Source organism: Calidris pugnax, unplaced genomic scaffold, assembly GCF_001431845.1.
Source record: "Calidris pugnax isolate Ruff unplaced genomic scaffold, ASM143184v1 scaffold15, whole genome shotgun sequence".
NCBI lineage: Eukaryota > Metazoa > Chordata > Aves > Charadriiformes > Scolopacidae > Calidris > Calidris pugnax.
This window is the reverse complement of record NW_015090774.1, coordinates 6,654,823-6,670,483: the sequence shown is the minus strand read 5'-3', so window position 1 is coordinate 6,670,483 and position 15,661 is coordinate 6,654,823. Positions and strand designations below refer to the sequence as shown.

Sequence of the window (15,661 nt, the reverse complement as noted above, 5' to 3'; positions counted from 1 at the left end):
CCTCAAATTCCATCTTATCCATTTACCTTAACGCATCTCCTACAATAAAGAGAGAAGGAAAGGTCGTCAGCTTTCTTTTGGTAGGCAGATCATGGGTGAGTCACATTTAGTGACATTTGTAATGAGGTTTAAGAATTAGGCAACACAGTGACAAGCCAGCAAGACACTTGGATGGGATCCTGCTGGGATCCTGCTGCCCCTTTAGACATGTGTTTCACATTTAGTTCTCAGGTGTCCTGTGTTCAGCTGGCACCTCATATCTGGAGGTCCTGGTGTTTAGATACCACAGTTCCTGTTGGATATCTGGCTCTGCTTCTCTTCAGAGGGTGCTTGGGGTGTCTCAGTGCAGCTGCTGCCAGCCATCCCTGCCAATGTCCTGTGGATAAGCTCTCGCTCATGTCTTCTCTGCCTACCTTTTCTGCAAGGCTTAATCCAGTTCTTAATCACCTGGCTTCTTCAGAAAACACGTCCAGAAAAGGAGAAAGTAGCACCTCCTTTTCTTCTGTGTCTCTGTTGTTGGAGCATTTACAGAGGTTTAGGGAGCCCTCAGGTTCCAAAAAATCTCCTCTGCCACGGGACTGGAGCAGTCACAGGGTACCTGCCCTGAACTTCTGCGTGTGTCCCGCTTGTTGTAGGAAAAGGAGCAATTATGACAGCTTGTCTTGGTGGTTCCCCCTTGCCACAGCCTCTTGGACAGAACATAATTGCAGAAGCACTTTGGGCTTCCAAAAACAACTACAGAGAAGATGAGACTTCAAATTAGAGAAAAAATTAGGTTGGAAAGGTCCTCTGAAAGTTACTGACTCCCACCTCCAGCTCAAAGCAGTTCTAGCTTCATAGTTGATGCTCAGGGATTTATTTTGGTAGGAAATGGCGTCAAGTTGTGCCAAGGGAGGTTTAGGATGGATATTAGAAACAGTTTCTTCACAGAAAGGGTTATCAAGCACTGGAATGGCTGTCCAGGGAAGTGGTGGAATCGCCATCCCTGGAGGTATTTAAAAGATGGGTAGATGTGGTGCTGAGGGACGTGGTTTAGTGGTGGTTTTGGCAGTGTTAGGTTGATGGTTGGACTCCATGATCTGAAAGGTCCTTTCCAACCTAGATGATTCTATGATTATGGCTTTCCAGAGCCAGGCAAAGCTAGAGCCTCTGGATGCAGGAGCAGCCTTGTCCTGCTGCCTGCCAAATGTGCAGGGTGGATTAAATCTAGGCACTCGTGGTGACCCAGCTGTCAGCTGCTTCCTCACCGATGGGGATGGGGAGCCGGGGGGGTCTCGTTGTCTCTGGTCTGTCCCCTCTTCTGGCTTTCTGCCCTGGAGGAGGGGGAATGGAGCAAGGAGGGGTGGATGTAAGCCCTCATCTGGACAGATGGTTCTGCAGAACCTCGGTGCCTTCACTAACTATCGGATTTCCTTTTTAAAATACAGTGGGGGTCCATCAAATTAAAGAGTAAATACACCATTCAAGGCACAGCTTTAGCTAAAAAGTTGTTCTCTTTCATGCCTAAAGTTACAGGGAAAAGCAAGGGTCAGAGGGGCAGGAAAATCCCTGGCTGAACTCTAAGGACATGTAACTGTAAGGACAAAGCAGGGGCAGAGAAGCCTCCAAGGCATGGTGGTGAGCTTGTCATCTCCCCATGTCTCCAGGGCAGTTGGGGTGAGGCCCTTGCTCAACCTGCAATTTCCTACCACTTATCCAGCCAGGTGTGGTGTGGTGGTGCAAGGCCAACAGTGCCCTGCCAGCCCCCCAAGGAATCCCCCAAACCTGCTGCCTCCCATCCTGGGGGTGTCCTTCATCCCTCACAGGTCCCCTGGGAGGTTTTGCCCCCCTTGGGATGTCAGGATTTGGCCTGAGCAAGGCTGATCCTCAGGGATACAACATAAGATCTATCAGTAATCGCCATGTCTGTCTTTATTTTCGGGTATTTCCTGGTTTCAGCGTGGTGTGATGTTTACCAAAGATGACCAGCCAAAGTAAACCACCCGAATGAAAAATTGCAGAGGAAAAGGCCAGCTGCACGGCAGAGCCAGGCCCTTGCCCCCAAGTGCTTTAGTCATTTCAGATGAGGAGCTCGCTTGCCGTTCCCCTGCCGACGGGCTGGTGAGGAATCGCCCCGAGACAGACCTGCCCCCACCAGAAAGCTGAAGCAGGTCTGGAAAGACTCTGTAGCAAGAGGAGGGATTAACGTGCCTCCTTGTTAACTTTGGCAGCGTGCGCAGTCCTCGCTGTGCCAGCAGAGTTTGGGAAAGCAAACGGCCAGGAGATTATTTTACGGTCGGTGCTGTTCCTGGGGGATGGGGGGGTTTCTTTTGGGGACTTCCTAGCAGGAGTAAGAGGCAGAGCCGAGCACAAAGCGGTTCCTTCATGGCCGGGGGGCTGTTTCAGCAGGAGGAGCGGTACGGAGACAAAACGGATAGAAACACACTGTTCTCCCTTAATCCAGTTGCAGACCTGACTTATCCAGAATGAGTCAGTGGTAGCGATGTTGTCCTGTTACTCGGTGAGAAGTTATGAGCTCATAGGATTTTTTGTCCAGCCAAGCAACTTGCCAGCTCCTTCCCAAGTTCCCTGTGATAGAGAAGGGACCGTCTGGCCTAAAGTCAGGATTTCTCCACCTGTGGAAACAGGGAACAAGTCAAACTCATTCTTAGGCTTGTCTTTCATCATGACAAGTGTGAGGAATACTTATTTTACAGAAAAAAATTAGACCCCTGAATAATAGGGGAGAAGAGTCCAGCCTTCCCCTTATCCATCCCTTCTCCCACTACTCACTGCATTTTTGCTAGCGACTCTTGAAAGAATACTATTAATCTGGAAGGCTTTACAAATATCAGACAGAAACATGTAGACACCAGAGAGACGACCAAAAGGGAGTCCTCTCAACAGAGGGTCATGCATCTCAGTATGCTTTGGTTGGGCTTTTTGTTTCATGTGTGAGCTGGGAATAGAGTTCAAGGAAACAACCCCAGAGAAATAAAGTACGTCAAAGGACTGATTTTAAAGGAAATGTGTTGAACCTATTAATCATGGAACATACAGGAAATTAATTTAAAATGATGTCATAAAAATAGCCCATGAAAGAAGTGCAAATGTAACATAATTTCTATAAATAGAAAAGAATCTTTATACTGACACTTGTGTAAGTTCTAAGCTGAAAACAAACCAGGTGGTCAGTCTATTGAGTAAGAGTTGTTAAACATTGGATGCTAAGACCCAAAGAAACAAAGATCTTCTTGTACCCTCAGGTGCAGAGCTCATGATGAGTCCAGCATTGGAGGAATATCACCTGAAATGATACAAGCTAAGAGAATGCACCTCATTTGATGCTCTTTCCCGCAGTAGAGCAGATGTAAGGTAGCCAAATTGCATTGCCCTGTGGTTATCTCTGAATTAACTTATTCTTGTCCTGTTGTTCCATTTGTTGAGAGGAAAGTTGGCTGTTTTCACCTCTTTTTTGCTTTCATTCCTCTTCCTTTGATATCTCTTCTGTCCAAAAGCTGCAAATTACAGAGCAAATTACTTGGAAGCATGGTTACCATGCATTCTACACTTATGAGAGATCTACAAAAACATTTTTAGCATTAGTACAACCCCCGGTTGCACTCCTTGTCTAAGTAAGTTCCCTACTTGCTTTCGAGTGAAGAGTGGGGTTTTTTTCATTTGTTTTTTGTTACCCTGTGCTTGCAATCAGCTATTGCGCTGGGGTTTTGCTCTATGATGGAGTTCCTAAGTCCTGCTAAAAGGTTTATAGGGTCAGCAATGTCTCTGGACCATCGCTATTGGAGTAGTGGGACATTGCTAAGAAAGGACTATTCCTTCTCAAGTCTGTGCCACTGCTGCCCAGGCTGTGCTCCATTTCCTCAAACAGGCACCGTGACCTGGCAGAAACTGCTGGGTTGAAACAAAACCTGAAGAAAGAAAAGAAAACCATTTCCTATCAAAGCTGTTGACTAAACACACCACTCTGGGAGAGCATGATTGGCTGCGGTGGGGCTTTGCCACAGGTGTCTCCAGACCATCTTGGACCTACCTGCATCGGCAAGTCAAGGCTGTGTCCCATGTACCATGCCCAGGTGGTTTTGTTTGGATGTTAGAGAGGAATTTAACTCAAAAGTTTGTAAATGTAAGTATTTCACAGTAGTAGGAAGCATCTTGTTTTGTGGGGTTGATCCCTCCGGTATGGGCTGTTTCTCTCTCTAGGTACTGTGATAAAGACAAAAAGTCATACTGCAGGACGGGCACAAGAGTTAAAAGGTCCGTTCTGAATCTATCATTACTAAGCTGCTACACTCAAGAAAACTTACAGAAGAGCAAGAAATGCAATCTGAGGATAATTTAGGAGGAATGATTAAAATAGCTGAGTGGGTACTTCAAAATCAGCTTGGGATGTCTGTTTTCAATCATGTTCAAGTCTGGAAAGTCAGAGAATGGTCAAATATTGGAAATATCTAATTATTCGAAGATGTTTTGGTGGCTCTGTCAGATTCAACACACACTTTTCAAATACTTATTGGCATAATTTTATGATCAGGATTTTAATTTTTAGCAAAAGTGATGTTTTTATGGGTGTTTACAACTGCTGTATTCAAACTTCTAAAAAGTTTGTTTAAGAAAAACATACAAATGCGAAAGAACACGATAGAAATAATCCCTGCAAGAGACTCACAAAACATGTAATTTTTCCAGTGCAAAAAAACCTTGGCTATAGCTCATTAGATTTTTCCTGATTTTTTTTAAAATACAGAGCTACGATAGGAGATAAATCAAGAAAGGTACCTGCATTGAAGAATTTGCTTCTCAGGTCTTGGATAACTGAAAATAAGGATTTGGAATAAGCTTATTTTCTCTTTCTGAAATGTGCTGTCATGTCTGAAGTATTTAATGGCATCAGGTACAGAGGGAGTGAATGCAAAATCTGAACTACCTGTGCAAAAATATATCCTCACATTGTCTTTTTTGGAATGAATACAAAAATCTTGGTATTTTTATGGCATATGATAATGATCTGATTAATTTCCTGCTCAGATTCTTGCCCAACTGTTAAACACAATTTTTTTTGGTGTATAACAAGCAGTTAAATACGTATCTCTGCATCCCAGCACAGTGTTTTCCATCTCTGTACAGGAAACAAACTCTAGCTGGTTCTGCAATGACTTGGTCCCATTCCCAGGAATGTTTTCCTTCTGTTAAAAAAAAAAGAAAAGAGAAAAAAAAGAGGAAAAAAAAAAGAAAGCACTTCTTCAGTGTATTAGCACTAGATAGACCTAGGAATGAGATGTGTGTCCACACACTCCTCTCGGTGAGGAAAGACAAGGTTTGTTGAAATGAAGCGCACCAACACGCATGTCCCTTTGCCCAGCCTCCCTTAAAGGAGCTTCTCCTCAGAGCTGAGCAAAACTGTTTTTCCTCTTTGCAGGAAATTCCAGTGCCAGGATGTTAAACTCAGACTTCCTCACAACAGCCTGCTGGTGACGGCTTGCACCCGGTGGGCTGTGTGACAGTGTGTTTTGTCTCCTGGTGAGCTGAAAGGAAGCAGAAGCTGTCCAACAGTGAGTGTAAGAGATCCCATTTCTCCTTCCCCCCGATCCCCCGTAGCGTAGCTTGTGCTTTGCAGGGCACGTGAGGACCCCAACCCATGGGTACCTAAAGCAGCCCTGATGGTGGGGGACGCACTGCGGTGACGGTATTGTCTCATCACGGGGGGGTTTGGTGCCTCCTGGGGGGCCAGAGCCAAGGGTGGTCTTGTCTCTTTCCCGAAACCTGCAAAGTTTTTGTTTTGAAGTCGACATGGCACCTCTTTTTCTCAAAAACTGGAAATGTGTTTTATGTCTCCAAATACCTCTCTGGGCAGCCCATAAGAGATGACCTCTGCCATGTAGTCTACAGCAACGCAAGCTGAGCAACACGGCAAGAGCGTGATATGTGACAGCAAAGAAAAAAAGTCCTTCAAAATACTGAGTGAGTGGTACTTTGGAAAGCTACACAGAGGTATTTCCTGAAGGTGCCTGAAAAACTGAGGAAGCAGCTTTGTATGTTGGTAACATTGAACCAATTTGCAGTATGAAAATTGCAGAAAATAGATTGAAAGAAAATGTGATTTCCAGGCTCTGTATGTTTTAGGGGATGGATCCCTAACAGCAGCAGGCTGGGAGCCCATTTGCCCAGGTGATGAGAAGTACTTTTGGGCTGACCTCTGAGGTCCCAGTATCATCATGTTTGTTCTTCAAGTTCCCGAGTCCTACAGCCTGATTAGTCTCCCTGTGGTGTGCTTGTGGACATCCAGGTTTATGAATATGGGAAATACAAGGGCTGATACAGCCAAGCTAGCCTGTAAGAAAAACTGAGGTCAAGGCTGCTCTAAGCAGCTTTTTTATGGCTCTTGGGCACCTGCCTCCATGTGCGGTTCCCATTCCTGCATCTGCTCTGGGAGCAGGGATGCAGGAGGCCCTGGGCGTCCCTCAGAGGAAGTTGTACTCCACCAGCTGTATTTCCAGACAGATGTCTCCTGGGGGAGTTTCGTTAATTGTTGGTATCAGTTTATATTGTGCCTTACTCCCTGCAGCAGTGCCAGGCAGCCCCGTGGCAGCCATGCCGGTACCCCGGCCCCTTTGATCCCTCTGTGTGTCCAGGGCTTGTGTGCCACTGAGCTACCCGCCAGCGTGCCTGGCTGGTCTCCAGCCCCACACAGGTCTGGGGAGCAAACAGCCCTGGGCAGGGGGACCACTGCTGCCTGAGCTGTAGCCGAGTTCCCAGTTTGGAGTAACAAATTTCTGTGATGCTGGTAACGGGGTTTAGTGTGCTTGACATAGTGGCCTTTGGAAACGGTTGCTAAAACTTGCCATGGTATTTTTATAACTGTGTATTAATGGAAAATCCTAATGTTCCTGTCAGAAGCAAATTGCTTTCACCCCACCTTAAAAAAAGTGCAAAGTAAGAAAGGAATTGCGTTGTCCAGCTCCGCCTCGCATGCAGGCTGCTTTCTGTTGATGCAATTTCCTTGAGAGTCAAAAACTCATCAGGATTATTTTTGGAGATATTAGGGCTTTCTTCCTGTTGGGGAAGTTGCTGATGCAACTGTTCTAGAAAAACAAAACTTTCCACATTATTAGAATAAGCTTTGGTGTCTTACCATGCAAACTTCCCTGCTAGCTGCTCCTCTGTTAAGGCAGCAGATCAGCATCATGGTATTCCAACTGAATGCTTTAAGACAGGATATGGTAAAAAAAATACCCTGCAGCCCTCCTTCCTTGGTAGAGACAGCCCTGAAGGCTGGCTTTTGAATGAGTAACCATTTACACAGCACTATCAGGCTCTGCCACAAGGGCAGGGCGAGGATAGCCCAGAAGAAAAGCATGGGGAATCTGCTCCTCTGCATTTAAATTTACAGTCTGAAGATTTAACCAAGGGGATTGAGTCGCTGGCAAGGCAGGCCCGATATGGAACACGACAAAGTTTAAATTGTTTATTTTTCATAATAATGTTCGTTTTGTTGTAGCTTGAAGACGAATACCCGAAGCCGTGCAAGTCAGATGAAAGCATAGGCACGGGCAGTGCATGCCAAGGCTCAGCTTCCAGGACCATGAGAGGATGCCAGGCCGCTCTGCTTCCAATTACACGAGTATTATACCTCCTGCTCCGAAGACTGCAAGCACAGATTTGACCGCTTTCCCGTGCCAGCCGCTTCCAGGGAGGGTAGGAGAGGAGTGCCCCAGGCTCAGCCTGGCTGGCACGGCCACAGCTGCCCAGCTGAGGAAGGACACGTCCTGGTCACCAGGGGTAAGTATGAGGAAGGAGCTTTGCACTGCTTGCAAAGATTTGGAAAGTCTGCCTTGCTCATATCACAGGCTGGCCGAGGGATCCATGCCCTTTCTCCCTTTTCTACTGCTTCTGCCTTTTCTTTGAGGAAGGGGTCTGGGGCAAGGTGTTGCCTGGGTCGGGCCCCTTCTGCACGGCTCAGCAGAAAAGCAAAAAGCAGTTCTGAGTGGTGGTGCTGACAGACAGGAGGAAGGAGAGGAAGGGAGGGGACGGATTGCAGGATCCTCCAATGTGGGACTGGGAAAGAGAAGTGCTTTAAAGGGTGCAACATGCCCAGATACTGAGGGAGATGGAGAAGTCAGTACCTCTGGCTGGCAGATGTGAGGGGGCTGCAGGGCTCTAGCAACTGGAGTCTGTTCCTAAAGCCGTGTTTCCCTGGGTAAAACAACACAAATGCAGAAAGAGGAGACAGTGGGGTGATAACAGCAAAATAAACCTTCTAACTCTAATGGCAGACTGAGGACTAGTGTTGCCACTTGGCTCGTGGATTTCAATTAGCAAAAAACCAGTGGGTTTCAGTCCCACTGTTGTGGTTTGAGGAACCTGCAACAATTTATTGTCATTTAGACAATTATTCTATCACCCGATGACCCTTCCTCACCTGGGAAGGAGAATCAGGGAAAAACAAGGAAACGTTAAGGTTGAAATATAAATAGATTTAATAGGATAATACCAAATAATTAACATTAATATACTAAAGAACCAGTACTGATCTCAATACTAATATAGAATATACAAGCATTATACTCAGCCAATTCTATCAGTGGAAGTTGTGCAATCCCAGCAGGGGACAGCAAATGAGGGACACTGTAAACACTACGGCTTCAGGAGGAAGGAAAGGGCTCAGAGGTCCACTGCTGGGGCAAGAAGTTCTCTGGACCACTGCCATCAAGGGAGAGAAAACTTTGCAGCAAACATTCTAATTTATATTGAATGTGATGTTCATGGTATGAGATAATCCTGTTGGCCAGCTTGGGTCAAGTGCCCTGGTCTTGCTCCTCCTCATCCCTGCACCTGGTTAACTCGGCAACACTGAGACCTTGAAACCCACATACTATAGCTGGCTATAAGCAAATATTTTCACAAATTCAGATGTTAAGAGTCTTCTAAAGGTGCAGCTTTCCCCATATTAGAAGATAAATTAGTCCTGTGTCATTCAAACCAGGACACCCATGTAAATAGATTTCTATCTCTACAACTATTTTGGTCAACTCTGATCTAATATAGCCCCCCACGGCTGGTTGCTGCCCTGTCTAGCAGCAGCAGTTTACCTGTCTGCTCCCAGGCAGGCATCTCTTGGTGCAAGCGGGCAGCAGACCATGGCAATGTATGTGTCCAAAAAAATAAAAATAAAAAGGAAACCGCAGTAGGAATCATAGAATTGTCTAGGTTGGAAGGGACCTTTAAGATCACCTAGTCCAACCATCAACCTAACTCTGCTAAAAAAAACCCCATCACTAAAGCAGGAAGGTTTGGTGTTTAAATTTAATGGGTTTCCCTTTCAGAGCTGATAGGAAGATCCCCTACCCCTTCCTGCATGCAGTGGCCATTTGACCAGCTGCATGGTTCCCTTCAGTCAGGCTGAAATAAATATCATCAAACCTCCTCTCTCAAAATTTCCTTGGATGTTTATGGAGCGACACTTTCTTTCAGGCTGTGTCTTCTTTCTCAGACAGGATATCATTCCCATTCTTAGGCGTTTTCTATTTGTTGATAACGTATGACTGCAGTGTCCTAGGAAATGAAAAGATACTGAGTGTTTCTCTAGTATTCTCTGACTAAACAACTCCCAACTTTTGTGTCAATATAATATATATATCAGTCTATACATTGATAACATTTTACAGAACGTACACAACAAAGTAACTTTGTTGTGCTGAGATGTTCTTTTGCTCAGTACAGTTAATACCCCCCAACACATACCAGCCACTAATTATTGAAAGTAGAGATACGAGGAGGTCAATGCAGGACACAAGGATACAAGGAGGTTCTGCCTAGGTACTATTTCTGCACTTAATGCTGGAGGAAGTGATTGTGAAAGAATGACTTGCGCAAAATGATTGCTTCTTCCTCTCCAGCGATGGGCGATGACTGACAAAAGGAGAGAGGTCTGCCACCGAATTTCAGCTGGTGAAGAAGAGAGAGCAAACACTAGCTGCGCTCGGTTTTGTGTCCCCTGTCAGCAGCAGTCAATAGAAATGGTTGAAACGTGAGTCTGAAGGGCAGTGTCGTGCATGTTGGACAATGCTGAACTCTGCAGAAGCCATGGTTTCCTTGGGGGAGCAGCCACTGAAGCAAAGCCGTGCAATGCTGGTGTGCTTCGCTGGCTGAGTAGTTAGAGGACACTGGGAAACTCTCCACATAAAGTTTTGTTTGAGGAGCACGGGCTGAAATATTTTCTCACTCCAGGGCTGTCGTGGCATCAGACCTGCCAGAGGATTTCTAGCTTCTGTAGGACTTGCAAGTATGAGGTGACCACTTGGATCCCAGAGAACATGGTCAGCACACGAGGAGACTGAAACACAGCAGGCAGTACACAAGGTAAGTATTTACTCTCTGCGTATTCGGGTTATGGGGATACTGCTTGTCTGCAGTGCTGGAGCTGTTTACAGCAGCTTGTGAGCTTTAATAAGTGACTTATTTTCTGGTGTAGCCGATGGTGAAATGTTCTTTGGCACCTGTGGCAGGAAACACAGCCCTTCTGTAAATTAAAATCAGTATTGTTCTAATTACATCCACTGTTTATAGGGTGGTGGTAACATCCAATTCCCATCTATTACCAGTGTTGATTTACAGAAAAGGGTGATAGACTTGTTTGGTTGCATATCAGCTTGTTCTGCCTTTCCAGTAAAGAATGTAAATTGCTTACACAGTGTAAAAAGGGTGTGCCAGGAGCCTGTGCAGCTCTGCTTTTTAGAAGCCCTGAGGGTGGTGAGACTTCATGCAGGATACTCTAAAATCTCTTCAGGGAAAGTTTGTGGTGTCAGAAGTCACAGCCGACTCAAAGGGCCAAGAGGGTGGACACGCTCTGTTCAAGCTTCTGCCTCACGGGTAGCCATACCAGATGGACAGACTAATGCTGTGAAGGCTGTGGGCATTTAGAACCATACAATCATTTAGGTTGGAAAAGAGATTTAAGACCACTGAGTCCAACCATTAACCCAGAACTGCCACATCCACCACTAAACCATGTCCCTCAGCACCACATCTACACTTCTTTTAAATACCCCCAGGGATGGTACCTCAACGACTTCCCTGGGCAGCCTGTTCCAGTGCTTGATAACCCTTTCATTGAAAATTTTTTTCCTAATATCCCATTTAAACCTTCCCTGGTGCAACTTGAGGCCATTTCCTCTTGTCCTGTCACCTGTGACTTGGGAGAAGAGACTGACCCCCGCCTCTCTACAACCTCCTTCAGGCAGTTGTAGAGAGCGATAAGGTCTCCCCTCAGCCTCCTTTTCTCCAAACTGAACAACCCCAGCTCCCTCAGCCACTCCTCATAAGACTTACTCTCCAGACCCCTCACCAGCTTCGTTGCCATTCTCTGGACCCGCTCCAGCACCTCAATGTCCCTCCTGTAGGGAGGGGACCAAAACTGAACACAATATTCCAGGTGGGGCCTCACCAGTGCCGAATACATGGTGATGGTCACTTCCCTCGTGTTGCTTGCCACACTGTTTCTGATACAGGTCAGGATGCTGTTGGCCTTCTTGGCCACCTGGGCACACTGCTGGCTCATGTTCAGCCTGCTGTTGACCAATACCCCCAGGTCCTTTTCTGCTGCATAGCTTTCCAGCCAATCTTCCCCAGTCCTGTAGCGCTTCATGGGGTTGGGGTGACGCAAGTGCAGGACCGAGCACTTGGCCTTGTTGAACATCATACCAATGGCCCCAGCCCATCGATCCAGCCTGTCCAGATCCCTCTGTAGACCCTTCCTACCCTTAAGTAGATCAACGCTCCCACCTAACTTGCTGTCACCTGCAAACTTCCTGAGGGTGCATATGATGCCCTCATCCAGATCGTTAATGACCTAACCATCTTCCCCTGTTCAGGATTGAAACACCCAGCCATAGCTTTGTTGCTAAGAGGAGGTGTAAAGCAAGAAATGTAAGAGGCCAGAGACATGACCAATGCATATATGAAAAAGCAGGACTTTGAGAACAGTCGTTTATGACTGTTGAGACATGATATAGCTGTAGTCTAAAGATGAGTACATGCCATATTTGCAGGACTGAGCAGCTGAAGTAGGAGTAGAAGGATGATGTCACAGGATATTTCTTACAAGAAAAAATTGGAATCTGAATTACCTAATAAAATTGCACAGGTTTAAAATTGATTTCAATTGTTGTTTGAAAATTGATAATACTTTGTCTCCTTTCTTTTTCCTACAGGAAAATGTTCAGTCAAACAAAATACAAACCAAGAAATACACACACCTGGCGAGTGTGGGCCATCTACATGGTCTTAGCTGCAGACCTCTCCGAAGAGCAAGCGCTGAAGCAGGCTTGTCCTTCATGCGATGCCACCCAGCTTTGCAACTGCTCTTCCAGGGGTTTGGACTTCATTCCCTCAGGGCTCACGGGCAAAATCACAGTGTTAAACCTGGCCCACAACAGGATCAAGCACATCCGATCCCAGGATCTGCAGCAGACTGTGAACCTGCGGATGCTGCTGCTGCAGTCCAATGCAATCAGCTCAATAGACGAGGACTCGTTTCGTGCCCTTGGGAAACTGGAGCTCCTGGACTTATCAAATAACAGCTTGGCTCGCCTGTCCCCTGCGTGGTTTGGGTGGCTTTTTTCTCTCCAGCACCTCCACCTTCAAGGGAACTCCTACAGGGACCTGGGGGAAAGCTCCCCCTTTTCTAGCCTGAGGAACTTGAGCTCTCTCTACCTGGGCAACCTGTGGTTCTCCACAATAAGGCAAGGCAACTTTGAGGGCATCGAGCTTCTTGACGAGTTGTGGATTGATGGTGGCAATCTCAGGCAGTACGAGCCGGGAAGTTTGAAAGCGATTCAGAAGATAAATCACATGATCATAAACGTAAGGAACACTAGTGTTTTCTCAGCAATTGTCAGCGACCTTCTGCACTCTGTCGCTTGGTTAGAAGTGAGAAACATAGCAGTCAGGGAACCTGCTGAAGCGCAACGATTGAAAGTCATGTCGTCGTCTTTTGCAAAGAAAATGTCTTTTAAACAAGCCTTATTAACAGACACTACTGTGCCTGAGGTTGTCAGCATTTTAGAAGACATGCCAAAATTAGTGGAGGTGGAGCTGATAGACTGTAGACTCTTGGGAACTGGACAATGGGGAAGAGTCCAAGCAAACCAATCACAGACTCTTAACTGTAGACTCTTGGGAACTGGACAATGGGGAGGACAAGTCCAAGCAAACCAATCACAGACTCTTAGAGTTCTGACAATAGAGAAATTATCTATAGAAGAATTTTATTTGTTTACTGATCTGAAGGCAGTAGAAGATCTACTGTCTATCTTTACTAAAATCACAGTTGTAAACACGAAGGTCTTTTTGGTACCTTGCAGCCTTTCGAGACATCTTCGGTCATTAGAGTATCTTGACCTTAATGCGAATTTGCTTGGAGACAAGAGTTTGGAGCATTCAGCCTGCCGGGGTGGTTGGCCCTCACTTCAAATTCTAAATTTAAGTCAGAACTCACTGAGTAACTTAAAAATGACAGGTAAAAGTTTGTCTCATCTAAGAAAATTGACTCACTTAGACATTAGCCAAAATAATTTTGGTGAGATTCCAGATGTGTGTGAATGGCCGAAAAACCTGAAATACTTAAACCTCTCCAGCACTCAAATTTCTAAAGTAACGACTTGCGTTCCCCCAACGCTGGAAGTTTTGGACGTTAGTGCTAACAAGCTGCAGGAGTTTGGACTGCAACTCCCTTTTCTCAAAGAGCTGTACCTTGCAAAAAACCAGCTGAAGACCTTGCCTGGTGCTGCACCCATTCCTAACCTCATGGCCATGTCAGTCAGGAGAAACAAGCTCAGCAGCTTCTCCAGGGAAGAGTTTGAGTCCTTCAAGAAAATGGAGCTGCTGGATGCCAGCGACAACAACTTCATCTGCTCCTGCGAATTCCTCTCCTTCATCCAGCACCAGGCCGAGATAGCCCAGGTGCTGGTGGGGTGGCCGCACCAATACATCTGTGACTCTCCCCTGGCAGTGAGAGGGGCGCAGGTTGGAGGCGTGCACCTCTCCCTGATGGAGTGCCACAGGTCCCTGGTGGTGTCGATGATCTGCGTCCTGGTGTTCCTGGTCATCCTTGTCCTCGTGGCCGTTGGCTACAAGTACCACGCGGTCTGGTACCTGCGAATGACCTGGGCATGGCTCCAGGCCAAGCGGAAGCCCAAGCGAGCCCCTCCAAAGGACATCTGCTACGACGCTTTTGTCTCCTACAGCGAGAACGACTCCGAGTGGGTGGAAAACATCATGGTGCGGGAGCTGGAGCAGGCCTGCCCCCCCTTTCGGCTCTGCCTCCACAAGCGGGACTTTGTGCCGGGGAAGTGGATCGTGGACAACATCATTGACTCCATCGAGAAGAGCCACAAGACGCTCTTTGTGCTGTCTGAGCACTTTGTGCAGAGCGAGTGGTGCAAGTACGAGCTGGACTTCTCGCACTTCCGCCTCTTTGACGAGAACAACGATGCGGCCATTCTGGTCCTCCTGGAGCCCATCCAGAGCCAAGCCATTCCCAAGAGGTTCTGCAAGCTGCGGAAGATCATGAACACAAAGACCTACCTGGAGTGGCCTCCTGAAGAAGAGCAGCAGGAGAGGTTTTGGGAAAACCTAAAAGTAGCCTTGAAGTCATAGAACAAGTTGTCAGCCCCCGTTTCAGTATATATCCACGCAGGACAGATGTCAGTGTTTCTTCCAGCTAAGAAATTTTTCTTTTTTATTTTTCTCTCCAAGGAGAATCTGCTTTGTTGTGTATAGAAATAATCATCATCTTACTAAATGACAGAGACCCACTTTAGGCTTTCCAGTTATTTGATACTGTAATCTTTCAAAATCCCCAACAGTAACTATAATATTTGGAAGTCATGTTGGAATTCATACACTTTTAGCTGAATTTAGGTTACTTCTGTATTTTTTTCTCCTGTTACCATATTCCCAACTAGCTCCTAACAGTACCATTGTAGTTTAGAAATGAAAATAAAAGCCAAGTGTGTCAATACTCCCCCATGTCTGTTATTCTACTTTAGTTTATTTTCAACACCACCATGCATAGCAGGGTAATTAAAATTAAATTCTGAAAAAACCCCGAGGACCCTACATTAAAATAAGCCCTCTGAAACCCTACTACTTCTGAGCAACACACAAAAAAAGACAGTATTGAATACATACCTCCACATTATTCTGGCTAGTTACACCAGGGTTTATTCCACCATGCACTGGTTGGGTTTTACTCAATGCCCGAGAAGGAAGCATCCCATGACTTTGTACAATGACTGTGGTGAAATCCACAGGTGTTAAATCACTGGTTTTGTGGTTTTTTCTTTTTTTTTTTTTCTGAGGTTCTTTCTCCTTGTGAATACTTGTTTTTCTCCTTGCCGACACCACCACCTTCTCCCTACCCACAGGTGAAGCCTTCTATTTTTGGGGTGCAAGGATGTATTTCTAATGAGCAGGCTAGATGGTGTTGCAGACTGGCTCACTTCTTGTTTCTGCTCTTCCACTTTGCACAGCACACTTAAGTAATCATTGGGCCATATATCCCTTACAGGTCTACTCAGCTTCCTTTATAACCCCTGCAGAAAATCACACTGATAAGAGGCGATTAATCTTTTTACCTTGGTGTGAGGTATCTCCTCAAACTGCT

The 15,661-nt window shown here is 46.1% G+C and overlaps 1 protein-coding gene across 3 annotated transcripts; it reads left to right on the top strand.

Annotated features, from left to right (window-relative positions):
- Nucleotides 1-5,446: 5,446 nt before the first annotated feature.
- LOC106890029 (toll-like receptor 2 type-2) lies at nucleotides 5,447-15,016 on the top strand. Of its 3 annotated transcripts, XM_014945593.1 has the most exons (6): nucleotides 5,447-5,555; nucleotides 5,852-5,958; nucleotides 7,496-7,776; nucleotides 9,894-10,024; nucleotides 10,225-10,356; nucleotides 12,207-15,016. In XM_014945593.1, exon 6 carries the CDS (start codon nucleotides 12,211-12,213, stop codon nucleotides 14,650-14,652), a length of 2,442 nt encoding a protein of 813 aa, XP_014801079.1. In that variant the 5' UTR covers nucleotides 5,447-5,555; nucleotides 5,852-5,958; nucleotides 7,496-7,776; nucleotides 9,894-10,024; nucleotides 10,225-10,356; nucleotides 12,207-12,210; the 3' UTR covers nucleotides 14,653-15,016. The 3 variants fall into 3 exon arrangements, with proteins under 3 accessions (XP_014801079.1, XP_014801071.1, XP_014801061.1); XM_014945585.1 differs by lacking the exon at nucleotides 5,852-5,958 and having other exon boundaries at nucleotides 5,537-5,555; nucleotides 9,894-10,356; XM_014945575.1 differs by lacking the exons at nucleotides 5,447-5,555; nucleotides 5,852-5,958 and having other exon boundaries at nucleotides 7,134-7,776; nucleotides 9,894-10,356.
- Nucleotides 15,017-15,661: the final 645 nt, after the last annotated feature.

Coding starts and splice junctions, on each gene's coding strand:
- LOC106890029 (XM_014945593.1), top strand. CDS start 12,211: ATGTTCAGTCAAACAAAATACAAACCAAGAAATACACACACCTGGCGA.